The sequence below is a fragment of the Hypanus sabinus genome, chromosome 9 (assembly GCF_030144855.1).
Source record: "Hypanus sabinus isolate sHypSab1 chromosome 9, sHypSab1.hap1, whole genome shotgun sequence".
Taxonomy (NCBI): domain Eukaryota; kingdom Metazoa; phylum Chordata; class Chondrichthyes; order Myliobatiformes; family Dasyatidae; genus Hypanus; species Hypanus sabinus.
Genome location: NC_082714.1, coordinates 43,668,245 through 43,681,153, shown reverse-complemented (window position 1 = coordinate 43,681,153; position 12,909 = coordinate 43,668,245). Strand labels below are relative to the sequence as shown.

Below are 12,909 nucleotides of genomic sequence, written 5' to 3'. Positions count from 1 at the left end.
AAAATACTGTAAACTGGCTGGAACATTTATCTGTCCCCTTCTGCCATTCTACTCCAAGGAGGTGAGGAGAAACACCGAAGTTGTACCCGATCGAGCCTGTATAAATTCAGACAAACAGCAGGAGGCTGTCTCTCTACTGTGAAGAGTATAGCTACAGACGGCATTCAGGAGGTCAGCCATGAGGAGCTGTCATGCATGTGTGCATGCTGATGTGCAAGACACAAACTCCCTGGCAGTTACTTGGGGAAACCCTGGCATTTACATACAGAACTGCCAGCATTTCTGTATAAATTGAGCCTTGATCCATACTGAAACATCAGCTTAAGTGAGACATCCCACAATCCTTCAAATGAGCTCAAAACCACAACTTTCTCAGAGAAGCAATTGCTACTAATGAACCATCTAACTCTGTTTCTGACAGACAGCTAATAAAATTGTCATAGGTATCTATTCTGTTTTGTCTCTCCCAGGATGTAGAAGAAGCTAGAGTTGTTCAATAGATTGGTTATCAATTAAAGGATGGCCGAATACATACAGGCCCGATAGCCCAGTCTTCCTCAGGGTGTAGCAATGGTAATTCAAAGTAATTCATCATGTTTAAAATGCTTTGAGGCATCTTCTGCAGAGATATGATAAGATATGATGGAAGTGAAAATGTTTATCTACCACGCAGCACGGTATCAAGACGCAGCAAGCTCTATAGAGAGGTCAGGTTTGTATTTTTAGGCAGTATAGCTGTTACAACAGCACACTATGGGTACTGCTCTTTTGTAGGTGACGTGCTCAGTTTGTGCAAGGATTTATCTTTTACCAGTCCAATAAGTCTAAACTAGGACTACTTGTGTAATTTGAATACAAGAATAGAGCTCCCTTGCTCTAATTACACTAGGACCTGGTAAAATTGCAGCTGGAACATTGTGTGCAAATACTCCCAAGGAAAAACAAACATGTAATGAAAGGAGCTCAGTGAAGCTTCATTAAATTGATTCACTGGATCTATAGTAGTCATATGAGAAATGATTAAGAACATTGTGTCTTCTCTGTCCTGAATTTAGAGGAGATGTGATCTCATTGAAACACACAGAATTCTCTAGCACTTGACAGGGAAGATGTAGAGCTGAGGTTTCGCCTGGCTGGCAAAGGCCACAGTCTCAAAGTAAAGGCTTTGACGTTCAAAATGGATACAAGGAGAAGTTTCTTCCCCCACAGAAAAGTGAATCTCGGAATTCTCCTCCGGAGAATGTTCGGTTGCTGTGTAGATGAAAGACAGAAAACAATAGACTTTTAGATAATAAGAGAGGTTAGTGTGGGAAAGTGGTACTAAGTGAAAGATCAGGCCCAGTCTTATTGTATGTCAGGGCAGGTGGGAGGAGACAATCAGCCCACTCCTGCATCTACTTATGTTCTAATTGGGATGGTATAAGAGAGGCACGTAAATTGGGGGACCACATCGTCGAGTACCTCAGCTCCTTCCGTCAAAAGCGTAACTTCCTGATGGCAAAACATTTCAACTCCAATTCCCATTCCCATTCTGACATGTCGACCCATGGCCTCCTCTTATGCCATAATGAGGCCCCCATCATTGTATTCCATCTGGTTAGCCTCCAAACTGATGGCATGAATATCAATTTTTCCTTCTGGTCATCCCTGTCCTCTCTTCTTCTATCCCCCATTCTGCCTGCCTAGCACTTCCCCCTCGGTCCCCTCCTCCCTCTCTTTCTCCTATGACCCACTCTCCTCTCCTATTAGATTCCTTCTGCTCCAGCTCTTCACTTTTCCCACCCAACTGACTTCAACTATCACCTTCTGGCTAGCCTCCTTCCCCTCTATCCTATCCTACCTTTTCAGAAGGGTCTGGGCCTGACTGTTTGTTCTCATTTCCGTAGATGCTGCCTGGTCTGCTGAGTTCCTCCAGCATTTTGTGTGTGTTAACTTAATTCTATGATACAGCTTTAGAAAGATAAAATATCCTAGTGCCCTGATAGAAACTTTACAAAGTAAATTATTTCATCGAGCCATTCACGGGGTTGCAGCGGTAAGTTTTAAACTTCTTCCCTGCAGCTGCAGTTAGCTCAGTACTCCCAGCACAACTGCTCCGGAAGTTCCTTTTGGCAAAGGTTTAATAAATGAACAGAACGCAGTGCATCTGAACAGAAGTAGCAGAGACACTCGTTCTCCAACTCGCTTCAATTTCCAGTGTGGCAGACTGCAAGAAGCTCCTGAGCATCCCTTTAAATAAACCATCTGCTGTACATCTGGTGCTATTAAAAGCTTGCTCCCCGTGAGTGCCCCATAACTTCTCTTATAAAGAAAAACATGATCTGATTTCAGTTGGAAACGCTCCAAAGAAGCTTCGCAGGAGAAACTGACATCATCCGTGCATGTTCCAAGCACCAAAGGTCCAGGAGACTTGTGAATGCTGTGCATGGGGGTGGCAGGTACCATTTGGTGGGTTGAGCTGATCACACTGTTCACTGTGTTTGAGTTACAGAGAAGAAAAAGCACTGAAATTCATACACCAAAGCCTGTGCAATGCTGATGAATTGTGTAGTCCAGAATTGCTCCTGGTGAGACATCCCTGGGTCTGTGTCACCATTCGCTACATTAAAATGGTGATGTTAGAAGTATGTCCAAGAGAAGTGGTGCACCAGTAAAATATGGCACCATTTACTGCAAGTACTCAATATATAAATTTAATATTAGTCCTTTAAAGCAAACTGTTGGAACCTGCCCAAAGGAAGTCAATATCCATAGGTCATTGCATGTATTTCAGTGAAACTTAATATTTAATGTCTTAAGTTTAAAATCCAAAATTTATATTTAACCTACAATGGATTAAATCCGATAGCCCTGAAAATGTGTACAGATATTGTAGCACGTGGCCAACCTATGCCTCTTGTTACCAAGAGGCGACTGTGACTGCATGATGAGGCCTGCTAATTATGATGTGCTCGGCATCCAGTCGACCCTAAAGGCACAGTTCATTGGCCAGCCAAACAGCGAGTGGTCAGTACTGTCATGCACGAATACCAGTTAAAGTCTGCACTGCACCTTTTACACAGACGCTGTAACATGACTGTAGTAGACAGTCGAAAGCTGAAACTGGCCAGTGAAGCAGCAAGGAACAGCACAACATAGGAAAGCAACACACACAAAATGCTGGTGGAACACAGCAGGCCAGGAAGCATCTATAGGGAGAAGCACTGTCGATGTTTCGGGCTCAGACGCTACTGTTGACATTTCGGGCCGAGACCCTTCGTCCTGCCGAAGGCCTGAAACATCGACAGTGCTTCTCCTTATAGATGCTGCCTGGCCTGCTGTGTTCCACCAGCATTTTGTGTGTTGCTTGAATTTCCAGCATCTACAGATTTCCTTGTGACAACATAGGAAAAAGTGGGTTCTGAGGATAAAATGGAGGATGCCATTTGATTACTGAAGATGATGCCGTTATCAACCAGAGCTAGTATTGTTCTCACCCTGTCCTCACCCTCCAACCATCCACCCACCCTGACATACTTTCAAATGGCACCAGAGTACACCTGTATATGCCTAGAGAGAGGGCAGGTATGTGTATTACATGTGTATGAAAGGTATTTGAGAAATACTTCCACAAAGGGGAAAGTATGTAGCAGATTTAAAAAAAAACAAAATTTGTTTTCTGTAAATTTCAAGTGCCCATTTCTAACCTGCTAGTGCAAATTGTTTATTCAGGCTTTGGGGAAACATATTAACGACAAACGGTAACGACTGTGGGAGGTGCCAGACCCTTACTGAAGTACCAAATGTACTCAGCCAGGTGAGATGTGTTATTCACAGGGATGCGAACGATTTTCCATTTCAGACATGCAGTGTCAGCGTTCAAAGGATTCAAAGCACATTTAATGTCAAAGTATGTGTGTAGTATACAACCCTGAGATGGGTCTCCCCACAGACAGCCACAAAATAAAGAAACCCATGGGACCCATTCAAAGAAAAAACATCTTTGAGCCTTCATTCTTCCACTATTACTACTTTATGCTGGCCATCGGTGCAGTAGCATCAGCACTGGACTTCGAGCTGGTCCCGCGTTGGAATCCGGCTGGAACCTTGCACGCTTGCCATCAACTCAGCCTCGTAAAATACAGTCAAATGCTCCACCGACGCCAAAAATGCTGTCCGATGTGCCACGAGGTGCGAGAAGGAACTACTACCTCGTGCCTTACATTTCCAGAATGCACAAATTAATTTTCCTATTTTATAAAAATCTGTTCGTTCACAAGATTTGAGCATTGATAGCATTCCTGCAGATGTGGGTTTATTTTCAGCATTTGAGAGCAATACGGATAAGTACATGGATGGGAGGGGTATGAAGGGCTGTAGTCTAGGTGTGGATTGATGGGACACTGTGTCTGGTATGGCCTTCTATCTATTGGTGAGACCCAACGCAGACTGGGAGATCATTTCATTGAACATCTACGCTCGGTCCATCAGAGAAAGCAAGATCTCCCAGCAGCCACCCATTTTAATTCCACGTCTCATTCCCATTCCGATATGTCAATCCATGGCCTCCTCTATTGTCCAGATGAAGCCACACTCAGGTTGGAGGAACAACACCTTATATTCCATCTGGGTAGCCTCCAAACTGATGGCATGAACATTGATTTCTCTAACTTCCGTTAATGCCCCTCCTCCCCTCCTTACCCCATCATTCATTCATTCATTCATTCATTCATTTATTATTTTCCCTTTTTCTCTCTTTTTTCTCTCTCTGCCCCTCTCACAATCACTCCTTGCCTGCTCTCCATCTCCCTCTGGTGCTCCCCTCCCCCTTTCTTTCTCTCTAGGCCTCCTGGCCCATGATCCTTTCCCTTCTCCAGCCTTGTATCCCTTTTGCCAATCACCTTTCCAGCTCTTAGCTTCATCTCTCCCCCCCCGTCTTCTCCGATCATTTCGGATTTCCTCCCCCCTCCCACTTTCAAATTTCTTACTATCTCTTCTTCCAGTTAGTCCTGACGAAGGATCTCGGCCCGAAATGTCAACTGTGCTTCTCCCTATAGATGCTGCCTGGCCTGCTGCGTTGCACCAGCATTTTGTGTGTGTTGCCACCTTTAGAATATGTTTTTAGAAGGTGAAAGGCATTTGCAGCATTTACTTTTTGCCTGACATCCGTGCGTCTTCTTTTCATAATTAATTAAGAAATTCCTCAGCTCTAAATGCCAGTGTGTTTGTACCTTTATGTGATAGACAGTTTTGCTGATTTCTTAATGAAATTCATTAGCTCTACACAGCAAGGACATTGATTATTTTAAGATCCAATGTGAAAGCTGGTGACCTCTACAGAAAAGGTTTGTTATATATACTTATCTCTGTGTTAATATATATCTACAGTATATACATATTTTGTTTTGAAAGGTCTGATCATCTTAGGACTAGTCAGCAGTAATCCATGGCAAGATGTTTTCTTAGAGCTACTGACAGAATAGGAAATACAGATACATAATTTTGAAACCGTGAGCGGTTGACAGATTAACCTCTGCTAGATTATAATAATTATTTAAGACTAATGTTTTCTTCTTTTGGAAATGAAAAATAAAATGTAGAACCTTCAAACCTTCTTTTGGAAGTGGAACATTAGCCTTTTTTCACCATCAAATATAAATATATACACACAGTGAATTCCGTTTAATTGGGCCATTGGTTAATTGGGGCAGCCACTTATTTGGGTCAACTCTAAAAGTACAACAACTAATCAAGAAAATAGCCGGGATTCCCTTTGTTTGTTTGGGACACTATGCAACTTAATTGGGACAAGACACTGTTGCCAAACTGTTTCTAGCTAGTGTCAATCATGTGCACTACACTGTGCTTAGAGCAAACAATTTCTAAATAGCTTAGTTGCGTGTGCTTGTGTTCAAAAAGCAGTGATTTATTATCACTAATACCTGGTGAGAAATAAACAGTCAGTTAATTCAGTATTCAGGCTTGGAGATGCCAGAAACAGCCATGAGTGAAACAATTTCAGGACAAAGAATTCGAATATCGTTGACCATCTTGAATGTTACAATGAAAACAAAGATCTGGAGGATGCAATCGTCAACAGCCTTGTCTGAAGGCAGTCTATTATCTGCACCAAGTGTCTGTGCCGATTTTGTTCATTTACAGTCGATGAAAGGGACGCAGCAGTTTATACTGGATGAATTCCTCCATTGATAACTATTACAAACAAATACACAGTTTTATAGTTCTGTATTAGTATTGGTAATGTTCTAACAACACACACAAAATGCTGGTGGAACACAACAGGCCAGGCAGCATCTACAGGGAGAAGCACTGTTGGGCCAAGGCCCTTCTCCCTATAGATGCTGCCTGGCCTGCTGTGTTCCACCAGCATTTTGTGTGTGTTGTTTGAATTTCCAGCATCTGCAGATTTCCTCGTGTTTGGTAATGTTCTAATTTATTTTATATTATATTTAAATTCATAATTTGTTATAAATCTATTTTCTAAAACTTTTTAATTACTTTCATGAAAATATGGCTCATTAGGGCAGCTACTTAATTGGGACAAAAATGTACCGGTCCTGATTTGTCCCAATTAACCAGAATTTGTGTGTGTGTGTGTGTGTGTGTGTGTGTGTGTGTGTGTGTGTGTGTGTGTGTGTGTGTGTGTGTGTGTGTGTGTGTGTGTGTGTGTGTGTGTGTGTATATACAGATGTATCAAATATAGTATATTTTACGTTAGAATATAATGCATTAACAATGAGCTTTTGCTTTAGCAAAGTAGTGAAAGTCTGCGCTGTAAGGAATAGGAGAACCACATACCTGATCATCCACTTTATGTGCTATGATGGTTGCTTCTTCATCAAGTTCCGACTCATTGATGGGGCGAATTCGGAGAGCCACCTAAAAATATACAAGTAAAAGTAGATCACATCATCATGAGGCACAGTTACACTTCCATGCACAAGTTTTACATCACTGTATCTAGTTTATAGAGCAGGTGGCATGTTACAGAAATACATTTATAGGGATTTATTTCAAATGCATAAATCTAGCCTCACTAACAACAGGGTCTCACACTTGTGAGAAAACCTTGGTTTTAATACTTACAGAGTGACAAACACCGCATTTATCTAAAAATAACTAAACAGCAGGACAACCTAATGAATCCTCTCCAATGCTCTGGATATAGTGATTTCAGAACTAAGCAACTGATTACTAAGTCAAACCAAATTCTAAATGTGAAAGAAAAATCACACAACCGCAGAAACAAACTTCCTGTTAACTTGGCAGGTTCACTTATCAGCATGCTTTCTTTTAAGCCTAATGACTGAAATAAGCAAATCAACGTTTACAGGGATATGGGGAGAGCAGTAACCAAAGGTTCATAACAAAGAATGCTTATTGCTTCACATCTACCCATTTCCTCTTATCAATATATAACAGGGTGTATGGTAATATAAGCACTCCCTTTTGCCTTGTAATAGAGGCTGTAATGCAAAGTGTTTTGTTTCCTTATCAATCTATCTATCTGTTCTCTCTATCTACAGGTATCTACCTATCATATGGTTATTGAGAAAAATAATCAGCTTAACCACACCCTGTGACATATTCAGTTTTTATTTTAAATATTGGTCAAACTCCTGGGATCAAATTAACTCACAGAGTGTATCCAGACTGAGTAAAATCAACACACACAAATCAGTTTTTGTCATGTGCTAGGCTCAAAACTATTTTATCTTGAGCTGTCATCCAGCCATTGAACGGGTTTGCAATAATAAAATAGTAACATCTCTTTAAGGAACTTCTCACAAAGCCAGGATTAATATGTCCTTTCCCCCTTTATGAAAATGAAAACAGACATAAGTAAAAATATAATCATAAACATAAATACTATAACAAAAGTGAATATCCAACAATTCCTTGCTTGCAATTTTAACCTTTCTGGCAATTCCCACGTTTGTTGCAAATGATGGCCACCGCAGAGATAGAACAGATAACACTACTGCCGGTCAGGTCCAGCCATCTACACTGGATCCCGACTTTTGGAGCTGTCTCTGTGGGGTTTGCACATTCCCCTCTGCCGGTATGGATTTCCTCCCCCACCTGCCAAAGGTTTGCAAGTAGGCAAACTGCCTGTCGTACACTGTCCCCACTGGAAGTTGATTGATCTGTGATAGAGAACAGGTTACACGGAAATAAGTAGAATGGGACTCATGAGATTGTCCTGAGAGCTGGCATAAACTCAGTGGTTTGCACTTGTAGATGACTAGTGAAGAGCCAATCTCTGAGGTGTGACCTCCTTTTTATAATTACTTCTGCAACAGATGATGAAACCTTCACCTTCAGCAAATCTTCCATCTGATGCATCTGACAACTTTAACGGCATGACATTTAACAAAGCATTGTGGTTGTGGTTATTGGAGTTATGTCATTCTAGTCCAAACACACTACATGAATTTCATAATCCAGTGTCCTTAGCCCATTTATCCTCAGCTGCTTCACCAATGACCATTATTTCACTACAGGATCAGAAGTGATGATGTTCCCTTCTTCAAACTCCTCAGCAAAGGATGCATTGCAAAACAACTTTCAGACATTGGCTAATAAGAGGTCAGTGACCGTCCCTATCACATAAAGTAACCATGCAATGACCTGCTTCCACAGGAAAGAGTCCAGTTGTTTATCCTTGACATACAATGATACAGCTATCAGTGAGTCTCCAGTGTAGGGCTAATGTAACTCCAGTAAAAACAACCATATTCCTTTATGGTTATCAATCATAGAAGTGTTTTCTCTTTAGTGCCAGAGTTGCTTGCGATGGGTAGTGGAAATAATTTTACTAGTGCTGAATTTGCTGCTTTCCTCTGAGTGAACATTGTTAAGCATGTGCATTTGTCTCCATGAATCAATAGCCAAGGATCACAACAATCAGAAATTCCAAAGTGTCTACAGCAACAAGTCAGAGGTTGACCATCCCAACGGTGAGTAATTCATCCCCTGATATACAAAAGCCTTTTCCCCCATTAGCCACAGAGCCAGATAGAGATACAACATAGAAGCAGACCCTTTGGCCCACTGAATGTCCGTTGACCATTGCCGCTCATCTACACTGATCCTACATGAATCCCTTTTCTCATTCTCCCGACATTCTCATGAACTTCCCCCAGATTCTAGCACTCACTTACAGACTGGGGACTACTAACAAGGCGCAAGCCAGGAGTACGATGTAATATCCTGTACGTTCTGGAAAGAGTGCAACTCCAACAGCACTGAAGACGTTTGACAACCGGAGGATCGTGTAGCTGCCTGATTGGCACACTATCTACCAGCAGCACCAGGTGAGCCAATGTTATTACTGCAGTACATGAATCCTCACTGATTGCTACCACGATGAACTGCCAGCAACGCCTGGGAAAGAAAATGTGAAATGGCACACTGTGTCTGGGTTACATGGAAAGGTATATGTAAAGTATCCTTGCATGTATGGTTCTTTCGGGACCTAAAGTTGTTCAGCCACAAGCAACAACCAGCTTTCTAAAGTTGATTGAAGTTATTCTAAAATGGTCCTATGAAGGACATCAGGGACATCTCCAATGCAGCATGTTGCCAGATATTTTGCCTGTGGACCAGAAACAAAAATGCATTTCTAGGCCACAAATCCCTTTCAGCTTATCCTTTTACTTGGTGTAGGTCCATAGAAAGAAGGGTGACACGCATCTGGCAGAAGCCACTTATGTCATGTTATCGTAGCACCAGTGTGGATTTCTATTCCTGTTTTCATTCCTACAGTGTACACCAGGTTACAGCAAAGTGGAACTGCCGATGTCTACTTGATGCCTCCAGTTCACCATTTTCTTCATCTAGATCTCTTCCATGTACAGTTCTTCCTAACTTTCTGGGCACCGTTCAGTTGCTTGAGTTTGCTTTTTGATTTCAAGAAAACTGGTAACAAATCCCCCTCAACATCAAACTTATCATAAACCAGACTGCTTGTATCTGTACTCATCGACGTAAGATGCTGCTCTGCACAGCAGCTGATCTCCCCCGAGACAGTTTTCCATTCTTGAAAATCTCAAGGAGCGAGGTTCCATCTTGTTAACATCCTGAGCTTTCAGTGGGTGGATGTTGTAATTCTGGGCTTGCACAGCCACTGCTTGGACCGTATCAAATTCTGGCCAAAAGTTCAGTTTCTTTTCACCAAGCAGCCTCTTCTGAGTACACACATCATACAGTACACAAACCACGTATTCCCACAGCAGCTCCTCCAAACCCCCAGTCTGCACCAGTTTTATCCAGATGTTCATTTCAGTTGTCAAACTTGCCCTGTTGCCCTCTTTGCCCAGGGAATTGGGAGTGATGGAGGGAGGGAGTGGTATGTGGGGGTATCGTTGGTGCACAGGCATGGTGGATCTGTCTCAATACCGCTCACCTGACCGGGAACATCTGGCAGTCAAGTGTCATTCATTTTATCTGCCGAGGGAGTTTTCCATCATCATCCTGGTAGCGGTGTACATTTTACCCCAGGCCAACATGAAGCAGGCACTGGCTGAGCTGTGCACCATGATCAGCAGGTCACAAAACTGCCCACTCGGGTACTTCCCCATTGATTTCAACCAAGTCATCTTGAATAAGTCTCTGATCAACTACCACAAATTTATCACCTGTGGAACCAGAGGAACCCACATACTTGACAATTGTTATACCACCATCAAATACGTTTACTGTGCCATCCCGCGTCCACGTTTTGGGAAGTCTGATCACCTGGTTGTACGTCTCCTCCTGGCCAAGACTAAAGACCGCAGCACCAGTGGTGAGGACCAAGAAGTTATGGTCAAGGGAGCACTTACGAGATGGCTTTGAGTGGGTGGACTGCACAATATTCAGGGATTTGTCTTCGAATCTGAATGAATACACCACAGTTGTCCCAACTTCATCAAGCCCTGTGTGGATGAGTGTGTGCCTTTGAGAACATACCAGCCATACCCAAACCAAAAAGTGGGGGTGAACCAGATTTGTAGTCTGCTGAGAGCTACATCTTTGCCATTCAAGATCAGTGATCCAGAACTTTACAGGAAGTCCAGCTATGACCTTTGCAAGGCTATGGCCTATTAAGAACAAAAATCAATTCTGATTGAAGTTAGAGATGGAATGGGATGTATGTCAGCTCTGGCTGGGTTTACAGGGCATTACCTCCTGCAAGGCGAAACTTAATACCATGAATAGCTATGAAACCTCACTCCCAGAGGACTTCAACCCTTTTATTCACACTTTGAAAGGGAGAATAAAATGACACCTGTGCGGATTTCTGCAGCATCAGGTGACCCTATGACTTTGTCACAGAGGAGGATGTCAGAACATTTTTCAAGGGAATAAGCACTCAGGGCATCAGGCCCCAATGGTGTGTCGCCACAAAAGGTCTACAGCAAATACAGCCTCACTGCTCTCCACTCAGCCTTGGACCACCTGGACAGCAGGAATACCTACGTATATAAGACTGCTGCAGATCAGCGTTTAACACAATCATACCATCAGTCCTAGTTGCCAAGCTCCAAAACATGGGCCTATGTACCTCCCTCTGCAACTTGATCCTTGACTTTCACAGTCAGGGAAGATTGGAAATATATCTCCTCCTCACTGATAATCAACTCCGGTGCACCTCAAGAGAGTGTGCTTAACCCACTGATCTACTCTCTCTACACCCGCTACTATATAGCTAGGCACAGCTCAAATGCTATTTATAAATTTGCCGACAACACAACTATTGCTGGCATCATTTCAGATGGTAACAAGGAGGTATTCAGGATTGAGATAGAACAGCTGGTTAAGTGGTGTTGCAACAACAACCTTGCACTCAGCGTCAGTAAGACCAAGGAATTGATTGTGGACTTCAGGAAGGAGAAGTCGAGGGATCTCACACCATTGAGGGACTCATCATTGAGGGCTTGGCAGTGAAAAGATTGAGCAGGTTCAAGTTCCTGGGTGCCAACGTCCATGAAGATCTGTCCTGGGCCCAACATATTGACATAATTATAAAGCAGGCACAACAGTGGCTATACTTCATCAGGAATTTGAGGCATCAAAAATTCTTGGTGGAGAGCATTCTAACTGGTTGCACATCCTTGTGGTATGGAGGTGTCACTGCACAGGATCAGAAAAAGCTGCAGAAAGTTGTAAACTCAGCCGGCTCCATCACAGACACTAGGCTCCCCAACATGAAAGACACCTATAACAGATGATGGGTCAAAAAAAGCAACATCCCTCATTAAGCACCCCCATCACCCAGGGTACGTCCTCTTCTCATTGCTACCATCGATGAGGAGGTACAGGAGCCTGAAGACACATACTCAATGTTTCAGGAACAACTTCTTCCCCTCTGTCATCAGATTTCTGAATGGACCATGAACCCATGCATACTAACTCACTAATTTTTTGCTCGCTTTTTGCACCACTTATTTAATTTAATTTATATACATATTTCTTATTGTAATTTATAGTTTTTTAAATTACTCTGTATTGCAATGTACTGCTGCTGCAAAAAAAGTTTTACGATATATGCCAGTGACATTCTGATTCCAATATATTATTCAAATAGTTTAATCAACTCTTGGGTGGGGCTAGAAAGTTTTAAAATCAACTTGTCTGGCTTAGCTAAAAGCAAAATGGCTTCCTTCCTTCTATAATGTCATTGCTGTGAAAAAGTGTTCCAAACCTTTCGACATAATCAATAATTCCATTGTACAGTTGAAAGAACATAAAGGTACCAACTGTGGTCACATTTTCTTGCTTGGAAAATTTAAGTGCTATTCAACCTGACCCTGCTGCTCTGCAGCTCCATATCAGAAACACATGAAAAGCAAGCGTCAGTTATTCTGGTAACCATAGTAGCTAATTCTCTTTCATATTCAGTGCGAACAGTACAGTTCAGTGTAG

At 42.4% G+C, this 12,909-nt stretch overlaps 1 protein-coding gene across 3 annotated transcripts in view; it reads right to left on the bottom strand.

Annotated features, from left to right (window-relative positions):
* The window catches only part of LOC132399328 (kinesin-like protein KIF19), a 185,478-nt gene that overhangs the window by 155,235 nt on the left and 17,334 nt on the right, over positions 1–12,909 (bottom strand). For all 3 annotated transcript variants that reach the window (XM_059979577.1, XM_059979578.1, XM_059979576.1), the window contains exon 2: positions 6,799–6,879. In XM_059979577.1, the coding sequence (XP_059835560.1) occupies positions 6,799–6,879 (81 nt within the window). The remainder of the gene's footprint in view (positions 1–6,798; positions 6,880–12,909) is intronic.